Below are 19,934 nucleotides of genomic sequence, written 5' to 3' on the forward strand. Positions count from 1 at the left end.
TGTTCTAGGTCAAGAGGGGGATGGATTATCAGCATGTGAGGGTAGAAGGCAGAAGCTACCGCTGTTCAAATAATTTTTACTAAGGAGAAGAAAATCAGAGAATTTCAGGGATCTTAGAACACAGACTAAAGGTCCGAGTTAGAAAGGATTTAAAAGCGTGGGTCATAGAATGTTAGAATTGTAAAGGTTCTGAGAGCATAAAAGAGCCAAACTATAAAGGAATTTAGATGGCAGAACATAGGATAAAGCCAGACAAGGCTTTGCAACATAGATAAGGATATGTTAGGACCAGCTCTGAACGGCTTTGCGAGAGCCGATTGTTAAATTTTCATGTGAATATCAGATATTGGCAAATACTATAAATCAAGGCTGTATTTATTGTTGTGTTGATGTCGAAGAGTAGAATTGAGAAAGTGATGGAGAAAATGTTAATGACAGATTAAACTTAAAAGGATATGGTGCTTATAATTTTTTTTCTGAGAGCCACTTGTCAGACATTTACTCCTGATCACCGCTCATAGAAGGTCACTGCTGGAGGGACTTTAGAACTCAGAACAGAGTTCACTGAAAATTAAAACATAGAAGATCAGCACTAGAAAGAGACTTAAAATAGAGAATCTAGAAAATCAGGAGAAGAAATTGTAGAATCTAGAAAGTCAGAACCAATCCCACTCCCCCCTTTACAGGGGAAGGAAATCATTTTCCTTAGGTCACATAGCAAGTTAATGGCACAGCCAAATTTCCCCAAAGACCTTTCCCAAAGTTGATTACATTTTTGTTCCCAGCTTGAGTCCAAACTGGAACACTCAACAAGATTTAATTGGCTTTACAAATACGACGCCAAGTGAAATATTGTAGAGGTAGCCAGACAGAGCACAGAGAGGGACGGAGTTAAGGAGACTGCAGTTCAAACCAGGAGATCATTGTACACGGCAATGGCAAGATTATACGATGATCAGTTCTGATGGACGTGGCTCTTCTCGACCATGAGATGATTCAGGCCGATTCCAATGATCTGGTGATGGAGAGAGCCATCTACACCCAGAGAGGACTGTGGGAACTGAGGGTGGATCACAACATAGCATTTTCACTTCTTTTGTTGTTGTTTGCTTGAATTTTATTTTCTTTCTCATTTTTTTTTTCCTTTTTGATCTGATTTTTCCTGTGCAGCACGTTAATTGTATAAATATGCATTCCTATATTGGATTTACATACATTTTTGCCATTTTAACATATATATTGTACCTTTCAGTCAGTCTCACGAAGTGGCAGCTTAGGGGCTCCGACGGTTGTTCTAGGTCAAGAACATCTAGAGGAGGGAGTGAAAGGAAATGGAAGGAAAATTGGAACACAGGGTTTTGAAAATAAAAAGCTTAATAAAAAATAAGAAGACCTCAGTTCAAATCTCACCACTAATAGTACTTGGATGATCCAATGCTAATCCCGTTAATCTCTTTACACTTGTTGATGACTTTTTTTCTCATCTGTGAAATGGGTGTAATGATAGCACATACCTCCTAAGGTTTTATTGTGAGGATCAAATAAATTAATGTGTATAGAGAATTTGTTATTATGAAAGGATGCTGTCTGAAGGAGCCTCATGCAGGGTGCTTTTAGACAAAGAGGGGAGGGAAGGATTCTTGTCCACAGAATCTTAGAGGGGGAAGGAGCTTCAGTGGCCCTCTAGTCCAAAGCTTCTTAAAGAGAAAGTCGTGACTCCAATGTGGGGAGGTTGTGAAAAAATCTGGCAACGGTAAAAGGTTCTGGACACAACCAAAGCTTAATTCAAAATCAATGTGGAATCAATCCGAGGTGTTTCTGGTGGTGCTTTCTCGTGTTTTATTCCGGTCTTGGTTCTGAATCCACAACACTATGTACTGCACATGCATGGATGCTGCCAGAAGCATCTCGGCTCAGATTCCAGATGGCGTCACGTAAAAAAGGGTCATGAGTGGGAAAAGTTCAGGAAGGTCTGCTCTGGTCCAGCCCGTCCTCGACTATCAATCTCCATTCCTCCTCTGAGACATCCCCACAAAGGCTCACCTGCCTCCAGCTTGAGGAGGGAGACAGCCACGGTCTCTCGGAAGCCCCCAGGCCGGGAAGCAGACTCTCTCCCAGCCCAGGTGGGCGTCCACCCCACGAGACGGAGCCCTCCCTGGGAAACTTCAGGCGGACAGCTGGTCCTCCCGCGGTATTACCGTTTCCATGAGACCAGGAGGGAATGAAGATGTAATTTTGGATCCTATTACACACACTAGTGGAGCCCCTTCGGCTCGGCTTTGCCGTGCCTGCCCCTCCGGATGCCGACTCCTCAGGAGCCTAATTGGGGTTTTTCTACCGTGCAGAAATGTGTCCATGTCACCGTGTCTACACGGTTGGATTGGGGGTGGGGAGGGGGAGAGGAATTGTCTGTTTATGTGTCTGCCTCTCGTAAGATAATGCACGGGCTCCTGCGTGGCAAGGCTTCCTGCTCAGGGAGAACGCCGTCCCTCTCCCGCTCACATCCTGCTCTTTGCCCCTCGCCACGTAGCATGGGACCGTCGAGCCGACCAGCTGCAACTATCTTTTCAGACCTTATTTTTCCAGATTTTTGCTTTTCTCTGCTGGATGCTTCAAGCACCCCAAGTCTGACTAAAAACTGTCTGCCTTTCATTGTAGCCCCTCCTAACATATTCTTCCCCATCTCTTCCCCCGTTCCAGCTCCACCTGCCTCTTTTTCTTCGGCTCTTTGCAAAATTAAAAAAAAAAAGGTCCTGCAGGGGACCTGGGAGGGGAAAGAAAAATAAAGGGAGGTGATTTATGAGCTTAGCTGTGGCATCTTAATCAAAGAACCCCTCCTGTGCTTCCCTCCTTTCCCCAGCTCGCTGCAGATGAGGCTGGGTAAGAAGGGAGGAGGTGAGATAAATAAAACTGTCAGAAGCTCCTGCTGGGAACTCTTCGTGTGACCCAGGCATGGCCTTGCACCTCTGGGGCCTTGGATGGAGCTGGCGGGCTCTTAGAGAGGTGGAGCTCAAGCCCCTCTTTTGACAGATGGAGCAACTGAGGGTGTAAGAATTTGAGTGACTTGAAAAAGTAGCACAGCTAGGCCAAACAGAACCCAAATTGGAATCTGTGGCAACTGGATCGGAAGATTTCTGATCTCTCTCCCTGCTCTAATATTCTGGGTCCGAATGTCCCTTCCAGCTCTGATATCTCATGTTCTAAAGTCCCTGCTAGCTCTGATATTCTATGATCTAAATTCCCTTCCAATTTTGATATTCCATGTTTTAAGTTCCCTTCTAATCTTGATATTCCGTGTTCTAAATTCCCTTCCAATCTTGATATTTTGTTTTCTAAATTCTCTTCCAACTCAGTCTGTGTTCTAAACTTTCTTCTAACTCTAATATTCTATGTCCTAACTTCCCTTACAATTCTTATATTATATGTCCTAAAGTCCCTTCCAGCTCTGGTAGTCTATATTCTAAATTCTTATGTTTTAAATTCCCTTCCAATCCTGATATTCTATGTTCTAAACTTTCTTCTAATTCTGATATTTTATGTCCTAACTTCCCTTCCAATTCTTATATTATATGTCCTAAACTCCCTTCCAGCTCTGGTATTCTATATTCTAAATTCCCTTCCAACCTTGATATTCCATCTTCTAAATTCCCTTCCAACCTTGATATTCCATCTTCTAAATTCCCTTCTAAATCAGATATTCTATGTTCTAAATTTTCTTCTAATTCTGATATTCTATGTCCTAACCTCCCTTCCAGCTCTGGTCTTCTATATTCTAAGTTCCCTTCCAACCTTGATATTCCATGTTCTAAATTCCCTTCCAGCTCAGATATTCTATGATCTAAGGCTCCTCCCGGCCTGTTTTAACATCCCGAACCAGAAGGGATTCCGACATTATTTATGTCAGTTGTAGATGGTGGGATAATCGATGTGACTAGCAAAAAGTTGTTGGTCATATCTCCTAGGCTAGAAGAGCTTCCTCCTTCCAGTGACTTCGATCTGGATGCGGGTATTAGATCAGCCATTCCTCCCAGCATCCTTTCAGCCTCCTTTGGAGGTGATATCAAAACTGTCGACTTGTCTGTGTTGCAGTCCCGCACAGTCCCTCACTTGTAAAGTAGCAGGGCAGAAATGAGCTTCCCCTCAGACTTCATGTAAAGCTCACAGTCGTAGCAAAGTGACTTCACTGAAAAAGGGAACTTCCAGGTGAGGAATTTCCTCTGCCAGAGCAAGTTGCTATTTCTTCCCAATTTGTGGTCTTAGAGAGCTGCCAAGAGCAGTGAGAAGTTAAGTGGCTTACCCAGGGTCAGACTGCCATTATGTGTCAGAGGCACATAGAGTCTTCGTGGTTCTGAGCCCAGCTTTCCATCTGTCACCCCACCATTGCCTCTTAATAATTATGGTAATAATAATGGACGCCAGACGCTGCCCTGAACACCAGGTACAAAAAGAAAGGCAGAAAACCAGTTTTCGCTCTCAAAGGCTTCACACTCTGATGAGGGAGACAACATCCCAACAACACTGTGCTGTTTCACATCCATCCATATGGATAGATAAAGGTAGAGGGCTGACAGAGAGAGAGAAGAGACCAGAGATAAGCCCAGAGAGAAGGCACAGACATTGGGAGAGTCAGAAAAGGCTCCTAGGAGAAGGTGGGATTTTAGCTGAGATTTGAAGAAAGGTGCCAGTCATGGAGGTGGTTGAGCTGAATCCAACTCTTCATGACCCCATTTGGAGTTTTCTTGACAAAGACACAGTATGATTTTCCATTTCCTTCCCTAGCTTGTTTTATAGATGAGAAAACAGTGAAGTGACTTGCCCAGGGTCACATAACTTGCACTTATCGAGGTGGTTGTGAGGGTCAAATGAGAAAACATATATAAAGTGCTTCATTATGATATGATGAAGTGATGAGAGCAGCTAGAATATCTTTTCTGAATTTTTTTATCTCCCCCAGTGTTTGGCACAGGATTCTGTCCAGAGATTGTATCGGGCAATGTTTGTTAGACCTGGGGGTTGTTTGGAATGAACCTGAGAAGGAATATGGTGGACAAACTCAGGGTCTTCCAAGCTTACCCAGAGTTCCTTCCTCTGGGGTCACTGCCTTGGCCCCTTGGTACAGAGATTGGACACGGGAAGTTTCTATGCCATTTCTAAGGGAGTTTGTGACTTGGGTAAATAGGACGAGAAGTCCTCTTCCTCGCTCCGAAGAGAACTGGATGTCACTGCCTCCCTTACGCGATAAATAAAGAGAATCCAGGCATCCGGACTCAGACTGTTACTGCAAGGGCAGGGACAAAAACAAGATGTCAGTTCAGAAGATGAGTGGAATGAACACTTCTGGAGGGCACAAGCTGTGCTCAGAGCAGGAAATGAAGGAAGAATAGAAGCCTCTCAGGAAGCCTAGAGAAAGGCTCTCCACAATCATGGGAACCAATGCATTTAAATAGTCCTTTAATGGTTTACAAAGCATTTCACATCCCTTATCTCATTTGATCCTAACAATACCTGAAGTCAGACATGCAAGGATCAATATTACTCCCCCAAAGAAGGGTTATTGTGTCCCCACACAGTGTTCCTTCCACTACACTGTAGCTGTTTATAAAACAACACAATGGTAACAATGCATGAATACATGAAGTATCTGTAGGGTCTTAGAAAAAATAAATCACAGCTCGAACACCCAGGCTGTGGCTTTGTAGATAAGTAATAGGGAGTTTACCTGATTACAGAGGTTTGTTTTTCGGTTTGATTGTTGAATCACTTCAGTTTTTCCAATTGTTCATCCGGGGTTTTCTTGGTAAAAATACTGGAGTGGTTTGCCACTTCCTTCTGCAGCCCGTTTTACCAATGAGCAAACAGGGTTAAATGGTCATCCGGCTAATAAGTATCTGAGGTTAGATTTGAACTCAGGAAGATGAATCTTTCTGATTCTAATTAGATTCAGGGTTTGATCCACTGCAGCGCCACCTAGCTTCCAGACAGAGGCTTGCTAAAAACTAAAAATATGAGTCCTGCTTTCATTGCGCTAATAAGCAAGAGACCCTCTTGGTCCCTGCCCTGGGGGACCTACAGATTCTCAGGCTTGCCCTCACCACCTGCAATCCTCTCTCTTCTTCCTCTCTTGTCTACTTTGTATAATTATGTCATTTTTGCAATGATATCCAAGTTTTCATAAGATAATGTGAGGGGTGATTCATTCAATCCCTGGCTTAGAGTATCCCTCTGGATCACTGAAATTACCTCAGGTGCTGAAAGCTTTTTATTAGTGTTAAGGGAGGTTTTCATAAACAGTGTGTTGAATGCAGTGACCATTTATTGACTTTCTCTCATAATTGAATATTTTCTCTCCTTCTTTAGGTCGAGGTTGGCCAATAGTATAACTGGACCAGAATCCTTTGGACCCTTTGGAGTCAGCTGTCTCATTGAAGTCCCAAAAGGTGGGTCTCCTGATTTTTTACCTTATTTTACTTACCCTGGCCCTTCCCTCAACATGACAGCTGACCCAAAGCTCTAATCTACTGGCTTTGATTTCCAGCTCTGACGGTCCCACTATGTTCTAAAATTCTTTCTAGCCCTGACATTCTACATCCTAGAGCTGAACTCACCTCTAACAGTACATACATCTTGTTTTGACATCTGTCCTAACTCTTATATTCTATGTACTATGTTCTAAAGTCTGTCCTAGCCCCTGTGTTCTAAGGAGCTCCCCCCCTCTGACAGACTATGACCTAAGGCCACCCTGATCTAAGAGTCTGTATTTTATATTCTAAAATCTGTCCCACCATAAAATGTTCTATTTTCCAAAGTCTGTCCCTCCATGTTCTATGATCTAAGGGGCTCCCCAGCTCTGAAATTCTGTCCCAACCCTTTCATTCTATTCCCTAAAGACTCACAAAGATCCATTTGACTAAAGTCCTATTCGGTTCCAACAGTCTTAATATTTATGTTCTAAGTTTGTCCCTACTCTGACAGTCTGTGTTCTGGGGTCTAAAGTCCATCTTGGTTTTGACGGGCTCTGTTCTAGCTTCCTTTTCTGGCTCAGATTGTTCTGTTAGAGCCTGACATCTATGTTCCATATTCTGACGTTCTGTGGTTTTAAGGCTCCTCACAGCTCTGACATTGGGTGTCTCGTCTTCTTCTACCCCCTCCAGTTCAGATATTAAGGTCCCCTCAGTTCTGATGTTATGGAGGGTTTCCTTATAGTCTCCTCCTAGCCTTAGAGGATCAGGAGGTAAGAATTACCACAGACCCATTTTCAGATTGAAAAACTAAGACCCTGAAAGGAGAAGGTCCTATAAAGGCATTCTCACTTCCACCCTGCCCATCGGCCACCCGTCCACCCCACCTTCCCTGATATGTAAGATCTCCTCTTTGATTGCCCCTGTCAGTGAGCCCAGATGCTAAAAAGGAAGTGGCCCCTCTAATAAATGCAGAACCAAATAAACAATGGCGTGGATTTGCCCAGCTTTCAGTTGTTAAGGGTTTGGGGGTGGGAGAAACACTTCAGTGCACTGTGTGGAGTGCTTGGCCCGGGCTAACAGCAAGGGCAGCCCGGCCAGTCAGAAAGTCTCCTTCACCCTGGAGACGAGGGGTCCGGGACCTCAGTGAGAATCCCCTCCTTGGTGGTGGTTGTCCAGCATTTGGAAAACGTTTAATCCACTTAAAATCAGTGAGCCTTTACGTCAGCATCTCCTTCCTCTGCGCCTGACACTGAGAACACAGAGAGCAGAACAAGAGAGTTCTTGGCCCGTTGGGGCTTCCACTCTACTTAAGGAGCCAAGGTGTGTCAAGGAGGAAATGGGATATAAAGACGAGGTGATTTGGGGAGGGAGGCCCCAGCTCCCAGACGATCAGAAGAGGACCTGAGATCTGAAGGGAAGCCATGAGTGAGGAGATGACAGGTGGAGGGAAAGGGCCAGCAGATCCATTTGACTAAAGCTGAGAATGTATGAGGCAGGGATGAGGAAGCAAGAACTGTGAAAGAGAGGATGGAGCCAGGTTGTAAAATGCCACAGAGGCTTTGTATTTATTGTAATTGCAAAAGGGAGCCCGGCTTTAAGGGAATCTCAGTTTGGTGGCTGTGTGAAGGACAGAATTACAGAGCTGGAAAGAGGCAGACATTAATCATCTTGTCATCTCCTTTTATAGATGGGGAAACTGAGGGTTACCCAAGCTGGGATTCAAACACGACCACCGCCTCCAATTCATGCCCCTTTCCAGAAGGAGAAACTCTAAAATACTAACAGTTTGACCCTGGTGCTGAAGGAAAGGGACTCATGGGAGACAGGGCTTCCTGTATCTTGAGGCAACAGGGGCAACCCATCCTTCCTGCCCAGGGGGCTTAAAATGCCAACTCTGGTCACTCACACTCCTCTTGGATCCATTCTATCTGGGTATAACATGCTTTCAATGGGCGAGAGGACATTAGGATGTCCTTCCTCCTTTTAAGTCTTTTGGCCTCCTTCTTCAAGCTCTGACTTTCTCGTGTATCTGAGCCTCTCTCCTTCCTTCCCTCTTCTCCCCACTGGACTCATATTCTTTTATTTTTAGAAGAGGGGAAAAATAAAAGCTGCCAGGGTTTATTTAAAGAGGGAGCATTAAATGGTCTTTAATTCTCTGGCAAGAGCTCCAAGGGTCCGGGGTTACTTAAAACTAAGGGAAGGGACGGGAAAGAAGGAAACTTGTAATTCCCACCAAGGAGGACAAAGCTCTGGGCTCCTCATTCTAAACTGAGCTAAAACCCAAAGCTAAATACACAAACACACACACAAACGCATACACACACACACACAGACACAGCCTTTTATAAAACAAAACCTCTTTCTTTTAAAAAAAATTTTTTTATTAATGCTTTTTTTTAACAAAAATATTCATGGGTAATTTTTCAACATTGACCCTTGCAAAACCTTCTGTTTCAAATTTTCCCCTCCTTCCCCTTACTCCCTCCCCTAGCTGGATACATGTTAATATGCAAAACCTCTTTCTTTAGGGATAAATTAATAAATAAGAAGAGAAATACCTGGGGGTCCCCACCAGAGCTACCCCATTTTCACCTACTTAGTTAGGGATTGAGGGATGAGATGACCTCTGTGGGCAAAGTCTGGTGCTCTAGCAAAACTAATTTTGGACCTCATATATAATATTTCCTGATGTCCCTCCTTCTCCCATTCCCTCCAACCCTGGATACTCAGTATTCTTGGGTTTCTTCAGGATAATCCCACCCAGGCTCAAAGCCAATAATCCAATAACTCTTACTCTTTTTATCCCTACTAAAAAGTTATCTTTGTCCTAATAGAATATAAGCTGCATGGGAGGAGAGAGAGTTAAGAGATGCTTGTCTTTGTGTCTCCAGTGGCAAGCCCAACACCTAGATGCTTTTAAACTACTTGCTAAGTGATAAATCAATCCCCCTATCATCCCCCTACCCCCAGGAAAGAAACAGCACATGTCCATAATGGACAAAAATAAGGGAAGCAGACAAAGCAGCGATCTTCCAGGATATCTTTCCTGAGTCTGATGATAATGCATTTTTCAATTTCAAATTTATTTACAAAGCACCTTGATCACAACAGATATTTTGTCTGTGTCCATAGCTTGTATCTGTCATTGAAGGTACGCTCCATGAAGGCAGCAATATACCTTATTCATCCTCTCTCCTTGACCTTTGTGGAATAGATTGCATATTGTATGTCCATATTGCACGTAATGTGGGAAGAAAGGAAGAAGGAAGAGGGTTGGGAAAGGCATCTGATGGGAAATGGCATTTATATTGTACTTAGGAGGCATTCTAAGGGGCAGAGAAAAAGAGTGAGTGGATTCTAGACATGGTGGACTGTGCTTAGACATGGAGAAGGGAGATAGAATTCTCCGTGTGAAGAATAGCAAGAAGGCTGGACCGACATTTGTCTGGAAGGGAGTGATCTGCTATAATCCCAGAAAGGCAACTAGAAGATATTTTTATTTGATGGGATTGTATTTGATCTTGGAGATCATGGCCAAGCCAATGAAACTGCTTAAACAGAGGAAGAACATGGTTGGATTTCTGTTTTAGGAATTATCTCTTTGGCAATTGTGTGGAAAGATGGATTGGGGTAGGGAAAGACTGGATGCAGAGAGAACAACTGTTATTTAGTCATTTTCAGTCAAGTATGACTCTTTATGACCCCTTTTGGGGTTTTCTTGGCAAAGATATTGGAGTGGTTCGCCACGGGCTTCTCCTGCTCACTTTACAGTGAGGAAACTGAGGCAAACAGTTCAGTGACTTGCCCACATCACTAATAAGTATTTCAGGTCAGATTTGAACTAAGAGAATCTTCCTGATTCCAAGCCAGGCCTTCTATCCAGTGAGTCATTTAGCTGCCCAGGGGAGAACAATTAGAAAACGATTAAAATAGTTATGAGAAGAAGTGATAAATGCTTAAACTAGGGTGGGTGGATGGATAGATGGAGGGGATGGATGGGTGGATGGATGAACTGCTAGGTTGTGTCCTGGGTCCTTGGATAAAAATCACAGAACCTCAGAATAAAATGTTGCCCTTGAATTCAAGCTACTCCTGAATAAAAATCCCCTCAACAGCAGCCTGGGAAAGTGGTCTTTTAATCTTTGCTCAGACCCGCGGTCCTACAGAACCTCCTCTCCCTCTTTTTTGTGCCAGCTCTCCTTCGGAAGAAGCTTTTCTTTACATCGATCCTGAATTGTCCCTCTCCAGCTTCCATTCCTTCTTCCCTCTGAGGTGAGGCAGATCAAGCCGTCCTTCTTCCTTGGACAGCCCTTTAGAGACTCGATGGCAACTATTATGTATCCCTTAGGTCTCTAACCCAGTTCCTTCGGCTGACCCTCCCGTGACATGATCTCAGCTCGTTAACCGTCACGGTTATCCCTCTCTGGGCACTCTCCCGCTTACCCTGCCCTTCCTTCACCAGGTTTAGGAGTACAGAGGTCTGTTCCTGGGCTAGTTTAGGGTCATTAGGAAGGAAGGACGGACGTTGGGTTTCCAAGACCTTTGGTACCTACTCTGATCTCTAGCTTAGCCAACGAGCCACAGGCCCCTGTTCGCCACCGAGTGGCCACAGGGTAGAGCTGGTCCCTCCGTTCTTCATCCTCTCCTCCTTCCAGAAGCAGCTCTACAAACACCCACACGGGTCCCGGAGGATCCCCCGGCCTAGACCTCCACGCTAAGGGCCCCCGACATGGGCGGCCTGGCTGCGGGATTTTAGAACTGGGAGACACGGTCCCCACTCTGACTTTACAGACATGGGGTCTAAGGCAAGGGGGTAGAGTGAATTATGCCCAGGGTGAGTCACACAATCTGGGCAGGAAGTGGCTTAACGGAGGGAAGATCTGTAGCCAGAGCGAGCGCAGAAATGGGCCTACAAGGGGGTCAGACCGAGGCACTTAATCAGCTCGATTTTCACACAATCGCCTCAATAGAAGGAAAAGAACATCAGATCATCTGCTCCAGTGCTCCCCCTCCTCTCTGAGCCCCACAGCCAAAGCTGGAAGCGGCAGCCCTTGTGCTCCTCCCCTCCTCTCTCCTCCCTTCTCCATCAGCCTTTCTTTCAGAGAGGAAAAATAAAGGCGATACACTCGGCATCCGGGCCCGGGGTTGCCGTGCAACGGACCAACCCCCAAATTAGAGCACGGGGCGTTCACCTGATTCAGCCGCTCCCCCCAAGTGGGCTTCTGAAGAGCCCGGCAGCCTGGCAGCGTCTTGAAAACCGACCAGTTGCCATGGCCACGGGCAGCCCCCGAGGACGGCTGGACAGGCACCCAGAGCGCCAGGAGGAACAATAAAGAGGAGGCGCGGAGAGGAGCAGGCCCCGGCCTGGGAAGCAGTCACTGGGACGCTGCTGCCCAGAGCTGGGGCTTGGCTAGAATCAGTGTAGGACCCCCCCCCCTTAATTTAGCATGTAATTGGATGCAGCCTGGGGTGGGAAAGGCTGCTGGAAGGAAGGGAGAGGGATGGAGAAGGGCGGCCCCCATGCTGCTTTTTCATTAGGAATGTGCAGCCAAAATACATGTGTGTGAGTACGTGAGTGTCTGTGCAAGTATGTGTGAGAGCACGTGTGTCTCTGTGTGAGCACATGTGTGTGTGAGTACATGTGTGTGAGTTTGCACATGCAAGGCTTGGGACCTGCCGCTTGACTTAAAGAGTTTAAAGAGCTCCTCTGGGTGTTTAGAGGGGAGCCATTGATAGGGCTAAGAAGAATAAAGCTGGGTCCTGGGAAGAATATCAATGAGTTCCTCATTTGTAAAAACAGGGATGAGGGGCAATGGAGCTGGTGATTTGCAAGGCCCCTCTCAGCTTTAATATAACTGGACTCAGTCAGGAAGACCTAGATTTGACTAGGCAAGTCACTTAATCTCTGTAGGGCCTCAGTTTCTTCATCTGTAAAGTGGAAATAAAAGCATTTGCCCCACAGGTTCATTTTGCAAATGAAATAATGTATGGAAAGTGTTGTGCAAATCTTAAAATGGTTGGTGGTAATGGGGCATTCTAAGCACCCTTCCATCTAGAACTCGCCATGTTCTGTTCTTCTTAAAGTCCCTTCCAGGTAGAACTTGCCATGTTCTGATCTTTGTATGGTCCCTTCACCTAGAATGTTTCATATTCTGTTCTTCTTATGATCCTTTCCAGCTAGAACATGTCATATTCTGTTCTTCTTAGAGTCCCTTCCAACTAGAACTTGCCATGTTCTGATCTTTGTATGGTCCCTTCCACCTAGAATGTTTCATATTCTGTTCTTCTTAAGGTCCCTTCCAGCTAGAACTTGCCATGTTCTGTTCTTCTTAGAGTCCCTTCCAACTAGAACATGTCATATTCTGTTCTTCTTAGAGTCCCTTCCAACTAGAACTTGCCATGTTCTGATCTTTGTATGGTCCCTTCCACCTAGAATGTTTCATATTCTGTTCTTCTTATGATCCTTTCCAGCTAGAACATGTCATATTCTGTTCTTCTTAAAGTCCCTTTCAACTAGAACTTGCCATGTTCTGATCTTTGTATGGTCCCCTCCACCTAGAATGTTTTATATTCTGTTCTTCTTAAGGTCCCTTCCAGCTAGAACATGTCATATTCTGTTCTTCTTAGAGTCCCTTTCAACTAGAACTTGCCATGTTCTGATCTTTGTATGGTCCCTTCCACCTAGAATGTTTCATATGTTATTCTTCTTAAGGTCCCTTCCAGCTAGAACTTGCCATGTTCTGTTCTTCCTAGAGTCCCTTCCAACTAGAACATGTCATATTCTGTTCTTCTCAGAGTCCCTTCCAGCTAGAACTTGCCATGTTCTGATCTTTGTATGGTCCCTTCCACCCTAGAATGTTTCATATTCTGTTCTTCTTAAGGTCCCTTCCAGCTAGAACTTGTCATGTTCTGTTCTCAGAGTCCCTTCCAGCTAGAACTTGCCATGTTCTGTTCTTCTCAGAGTCCCTTCAGCTAGAACATGTCATATTCTGTTCTTCTTAGAGTCCCTTTCAACTAGAACTTGCCATGTTCTGATCTTTATATGGTCCCTTCCACCTAGAATGTTTCATGTTCTGTTCTTCTTAAGGTCCTTTCCAGCTAGAACATGTTATATTCTGTTCTTGTATGATCACTTCCATCTAGAACATGTTATGTTCTATTCTTCTTAAGGTCCTTTCCAGCTAGAACATGTCATGTTCTGTTCTTCTTAGAGTCCTTTCCAGCTAGAACTTGCCATGTTCTATTCTTTGTATGGTCCCTTCCACCTAGAATGCTTCATGTTCTGTTCTTCTTAAGGTCCTTTCCAGCTAGAACTTGCCATGTTCTGATCTTTGTATGGTCTCTTCCACCTAGAATGTTTCATATTCTGTTCTTCTTAAGGTCCTTTCCAGCTAGAACTTGCCATTTTCTGTTCTTTGTATGGTCCCTTCCACCTAGAATGCTTCATGTTCTGTTCTTAAAGTCCTTTCCAGCTAGAACTTGCCATATTCTGATCTTTTATGGTCCCTTCCACCTAGAACGTTTCATATTCTGTTCTTCTTAAGGTCCTTTCCAGCTAGAACATGTTATATTCTGTTCTTGTATGATCACTTCCAGCTAGAACATGTCATATTCTGTTCTTCTTAAGGGCCTTTCCAGCTAGAACTTGCCATGTTCTGATCTTTGTATGGTTCCTTCCACCTAGAATGTTTCATATTCTGTTCTTCTTAAGGTCCTTTCTAGCTAGAACATGTTATATTCTGTTCTTGTATGATCACTTCCAGCTAGAACATGTTATGTTCTATTCTTCTTAAGGTCCTTTCCAGCTAGAACATGTCATGTTCTGTTCTTCTTAGAGTCCTTTCCAGCTAGAACTTGCCATGTTCTATTCTTTGTATGGTCCCTTCCACCTAGAATGCTTCATGTTCTGTTCTTCTTAAGGTCCTTTCCAGCTAGAACTTGCCATGTTCTGATCTTTGTATGGTCTCTTCCACCTAGAATGTTTCATATTCTGTTCTTCTTAAGGTCCTTTCCAGCTAGAACTTGCCATGTTCTGTTCTTTGTATGGTCCCTTCCACCTAGAATGCTTCATGTTCTGTTCTTCTTAAAGTCCTTTCCAGCTAGAACTTGCCATGTTCTGATCTTTTATGGTCCCTTCCACCTAGAACGTTTCATATTCTGTTCTTCTTAAGGTCCTTTCCAGCTAGAACATGTTATATTCTGTTCTTGTATGATCACTTCCAGCTAGAACATGTTCTGTTCTGTTCTTCTTAAGGGCCTTTCCAGCTAGAACTTGCCATGTTCTGATCTTTGTATGGTCCCTTCCACCTAGAATGTTTCATATTCTGTTCTTCTTAAGGTCCTTTCTAGCTAGAACATGTCATGTTCTGTTCTTTGTATGGTCCCTTCCAGCTAGAACTTGCCATGTTCTGTTCTTCTCAGAGTCCCTTCCAGCTAGAACATGCCATGTTCTGTTTTTTGTATGGTCCCTTCTGGCTCTCAGTCCCTTCCCTGGGGCCTGACCCTGCTTTTCACCTTCCAGGCCAAGACCTACATGAGGCCCCATTCTCTCTCCTTTGAGAGCATCAGGGAGGAGGCAGGGGAGTGGGAGCTGGAGGGGAGTGGGAGCTGGAGAGAAGCCAGACGCCCAGAGTCATAGGGGCTGCCTTGATGTTTTGCAGGCTGAGGAGCACCATGGAGGGCGACTGTCTGAGCTGCATGAAGTATCTGATGTTTGTTTTCAATTTCTTCATATTTGTAAGTATTCCGGGAACTCTCGCCTCTATTGGTTTCTCTCGGTCTCTGCCAAGCTTTCAAAACAACTGATTCTCTTAAAATATTCATGTTTGCAGAAATTGGGCTTCTTTTTTCCTCCATTGGTGGGAGCCAGTGGGCCCAAGAAATAAGGGCCTCCATGATGGAACCGGATAATAGGATCTAGATTGAGACCTGAAAAGGACCCCCAAATTCATCTAGTCTGACACCTCCATTTTACAAGTGAGGAAACTGAGACCCAAGGAAGTAATATCATTTGCCAGAGTCACACAAGCAACTTTAATTCTGTCTCCTCATTTCCCTTGACCTCAGGTTCCACATCTATAAAATGAGAGTTGAACTTAAACAGTGAGGTCTCTTCCAGATCTGGGATTCCACCATCCTAAACAGCAGAGTTGGGATTTGACCTTCCTTATCCAAGAACAGGTGACAAATAGAGCTTTTCAAGCTCTCAGAGTAGAGATTCAGGGCCATCCTCGAAGAGAAAACCCTCAATGAGAGAGGGATCATCCCTAAGCCAGCGATAGTCAACAGTTACTTTATTTTAGTTGTAAAGAATATTCAAGAGAGTAAAGAGCTGGCTAAATTCTAGTTGTGTAACTTGGTGAGAGCCTTCCCTCGCCTTCCTTTCTTTTCCCTTCCCTTCCCTCCCCGATTTCCTTCTGCTTTTCCCCTTTCCCTTCTTCACTTCCTCCTTTCCCTTTGCTTTCCCTCCATTTTCTTCATCTGTGCCATGAGAGACTGGACTCCCTGATCTCTCTAGCCCCTCCAAGCTTTCTCCTATGTTCCATATTCTAAGGTCCCTTCAAGTTCTACATTCAGTGATCAGTCATCATAGAATGGATGCAGCAACTGGGCCTTTGATCAGTCAAACTTCCTGCCAATATCCCTTTTCTCCCAGAAGGAGATAAAACATGCCCCAGTTGAGGTGACTGGGCTTTGGGGAGTGGGAGGAGATGCTATGGAAAAGAAGAGATCTATTTTTAAAAATGCAAATTATTACATACAGAGAGCTTGCAGTGGGAGAAGCAAAGATGACTAGGTTAGAGTCCCTGCTCTCAGAGAGCTTAAAGTCCAGTTGAGAAGATAGATCTCTAAGAATCCCTGGAAAATCCAGCCCGGAACCAGCTCATAGAGGTTCAGGAGAGCTGGATGTTAAATTTTCTCTGTGAGCATCAGGACTAGCTTTAATGATTTGTTAATTGTTTAGACCGAAGAAAGCAGGGGAGAAAATGTTCATATTGCACACTAAACTCCAAAGGAAATCCTGCTACATTTTCAAAAGAGCCAGTTGTTAAATGTTTACAGTACACTTTTGCCAAAGTTTTCTTCCTAAGGCACAGAGCTGACACTATCATGCCCCTGCTCTGACACTTTCTATTCTATTCCCCTATTGCCTCTTGGGTAAAATATACATACATACATACATACATACATATCCATATATATAGGTGTCTGTGTGAAAAAAAAATATATATATATATGTCTTCATCTGGTATTTAAACCCTGGAGAGAACAAGGAAGCCTTTATGTATGAGCTGGGAATGAATGAGGAAAATTAAGGATAATGGGACGCAGAAGTGAGCAGGAGTTCCCAGTCACTGGGAACAGTCAATGCAAAAGCATGGAGAGGAGAGATGGCGTGTCTGTTGTGTGTGTGAAACCGCATCTGGTCATCCTCTCCACTCTCAGGAATCCCCTCCGTCTCTAGCTACCAGTGAGCTCTCCCTTCCCAAAAGATGCTCCAGGACTTTGAACCTCTCCCTTCCCACGTTCCTCCCTCCTTGTAATTCACCGGCCTCTCTACCTGCTCTCGTCCCTAATAGAACGTCAGCTCTTCGGGGACAGGGACTAGGTCTTTTATCTCAACATGTAACAGGGACTCACATCCAGCAGATGTTTTGCCAATAATGAATTGAATAAAAAAGGACCAGGAGCCATCGGTGACTCAATGGTTGGTTTCTGTTGGAAATGCCGTTCCATTGCAAAACCTTTTGTTCCAAATTTTCCCCAAAATAAAAAAAAATAAAATAAAAAACAATTAAAAAAAAAAAGAAATAGAAATAGCATTCCATTCAGTTGCATCCAACCTCCATGACCCCATCTGGGGATTTTCTTGACAAAGACACTGGGGTGGTTTGCCATTTTCCCCCATTTTACAGCTGAGAAAACTGAAACGAACAGTGACTTGCCCAGAACGATACAGCTCGTGAGGGTCTGAGGTTGGCTTGAACTTGGGAAATCTGGCACGCTCTCCATGCCCTCAATTAGAAATATATCTGCGTTCAAATCCTGCCTGTAACAGACACTTGCTGTGTGACTCTGGCCCAACTCCCACTCCTCGAGCCCCTCAGGAAGCTGTCTGGGATTCCGGCTCATGGGTAATCTGTTTTCAAGACAATTACATCATTCCGCTTTTCCAAAAGAAGAGAGCAACAATCCGTTTCTCCCTAGTACTTTCATTTGATGCTAAAGACTCATAATCACCACAGTAGAAGGAAGGGGCTGGGCCATTTAAAGGAGAACAGAGTTCCTCCTGCAGGGATTGAGGGAGGAAGTCACACTCACCACTTACATTTCAAGGGCAGGTGCTTCATCTAAGGTAGGTGTTAAAAGTCCCAAATTATGGTAGCTATTTACAAAAGGAACAAGAAAGAAAAGAAAGTAACAGAGAACACCTTGGGGAAATAGACTCACGTGAAAATTGAATTTCTGCCTAATAAACCATGTTCCTAATTTATCTGCCTCTCAGGATGTGGGCCCCTCTTGCTAACTAACCCATCTGGCTCCCCAGCAGGAAAGCCCGGGCCTGGGAGTCACGCTCAGAATGTATAAACTCTGCATCCTTTTCTTCCCCCACCCCTTTTCTACCTCCACCCTTCCGCCGCCCCTCCTCCTCTCCGCTGGACCCTGGAGCAGCTTGGGGGGGCCTGCCTTCTCGGCATCGGGATCTGGGTCATGGTGGACCCCACCGGGTTTCGGGAGATCGTGGCCGCTAACCCCCTCCTCTTCACGGGCGCCTACATCTTGCTGGCCATGGGGGCCCTGCTTTTCCTACTCGGTTTCCTGGGCTGCTGTGGAGCCATCCGGGAAAACAAATGTTTGCTACTCTTCGTAAGTACAAACCCCTCTGACCCCCATCCCTTCTGCCCATCCTGGATCCTCCCTGTTCAGGTGCTTGGGGGGCAAAAGAGAGTCACGGTGTAGTGGGAAGCAATCTGCGGTCAGAGACCCACAATCTAGGTGACTTCAGGGAAGAGATGTTGTCCTTTGTAGAGGCTGGATTGCCATGGATGCTACTGGGCCCCATGGCAGATGCCAGGAGGAGGATGAACTCCGCTCCCCCTCTTCCATCCCTCAGGTCGTGTGCCATTTGCTTTTAAGTCTGGGGTTCAAAGATGAACCAGCTTTAGACCCTTGTCTGGGTGATCCTGGCCCCGAGCTGAGCTAACTGGGCCAGCTGGAGCTTCGATCTGCAACTGTGGCCTGGGAGTCTGGTTCTATGTACCACCGGTCTTACAACAGGTCTCATCCTCTCCTTGCTTTGTCTATAAAATGAAGGGATTGGATTAAAGTCCCTTCTAGCTCTTAAAAAAAAAAAAACTCCATCTACCAATGCAGATGGGCACTGCCTTTGCAATTTATAGCCTTAGAGTTACCTAGAACATTGAGTGACTAGTCCAGTCACAAAGCCCTGTATGTAGCAAAAGAAGGAACCTATGATTTCTTGACTCAACTTTTAGCTCTCTGCCCACCAGGACCCATTGCCTCTTAGGGAAAACAAATGATTATCCCCATGTTGTAAGTGTAGTGATTTTCCCATGCCCCTGCATCTTCCTGGATACTCTTTCCACTATATTCCTCCTATTTCTTGATCAACAAGGACCCTGCAATAAAGAAAGCTGACTCACCGGGCTTGGAAGCAGAGAAATCTGGGGAGAGAGAGTCTCAGATGAATTTGATCAGGTGCCACTTCCGCAGCCCTTTGATGGATGTTGTTCTTAGCCTTGGTCTTTGAACCATTGGGGAAGAGAAAGTCGTTTTAGAGGCTAAGAGCTCATAAAACCTCTCTTGGCCGATGTCCTTCGAACATTTGCCAACATCTTAGCGGAGCGAACCTAGAACAATCCAGGGCATGCCCTCCCCAAGCTGGGTGAAATCAGAGCAGTGATACATCAAAGCTGAAGGGAGAGAGCCACGGGAGCCTCCTGGGATGTTCAGTCAGTGGCAGCAGAGGAGAAGGTTCAGGAGGTCTCCTGAACTCTCGGTCCCAACCGAGGAGCAAGACCAGTACTTTGGAAGGAGGAGGACGTCTGGGCAGGTGCAAGTGAGAGAAAAAGCATCGTTACTGGATAACGGTAAACTCAGGAAGGTCAGGAGGCGGCTCTCCTTCATTTTGCCCAGCCCTGGATCACAAAGCTATCAGAGGTACCCTTATCCTCGCTCTTAAGTGGACTTATCACTAGGACATCCCTGGAAAAGTACCAGAATCATAGAATGACAGAACTCTAGGGACCTCAGGAGGCATCTAGCCAGAGCCCCTTATGTTACAGATGAAGAAACTGAGGCCAAAAACAGAGAGGTGGCTTGCCCAGAATGATCCAGCTAGCTAATCTGGAACTTAGAACCCAGATCCCTTAACTTCCAGTCTTTCTACTACAGCATATTGCCTCTGGGTTATGGATAAAAACCTAAGCAGCTTACCCAGATTAGTGGAAA

The 19,934-nt window shown here is 45.0% G+C and overlaps 1 protein-coding gene across 1 annotated transcript in view; it reads left to right on the plus strand.

Annotated features, from left to right (window-relative positions):
- Positions 1–19,934, plus strand: part of TSPAN18 (tetraspanin 18) — a 231,159-nt gene that overhangs the window by 188,740 nt on the left and 22,485 nt on the right. Inside the window, exons 4-6 of the mRNA XM_051966195.1 lie at positions 6,358–6,437; positions 15,122–15,197; positions 18,135–18,329. Coding sequence (XP_051822155.1) covers positions 15,135–15,197; positions 18,135–18,329 — 258 coding nt within the window. The 5' untranslated portion in view covers positions 6,358–6,437; positions 15,122–15,134. The remainder of the gene's footprint in view (positions 1–6,357; positions 6,438–15,121; positions 15,198–18,134; positions 18,330–19,934) is intronic.

The sequence above is a fragment of the Antechinus flavipes genome, chromosome 6, assembly GCF_016432865.1.
Source record: "Antechinus flavipes isolate AdamAnt ecotype Samford, QLD, Australia chromosome 6, AdamAnt_v2, whole genome shotgun sequence".
Lineage (NCBI taxonomy): Eukaryota > Metazoa > Chordata > Mammalia > Dasyuromorphia > Dasyuridae > Antechinus > Antechinus flavipes.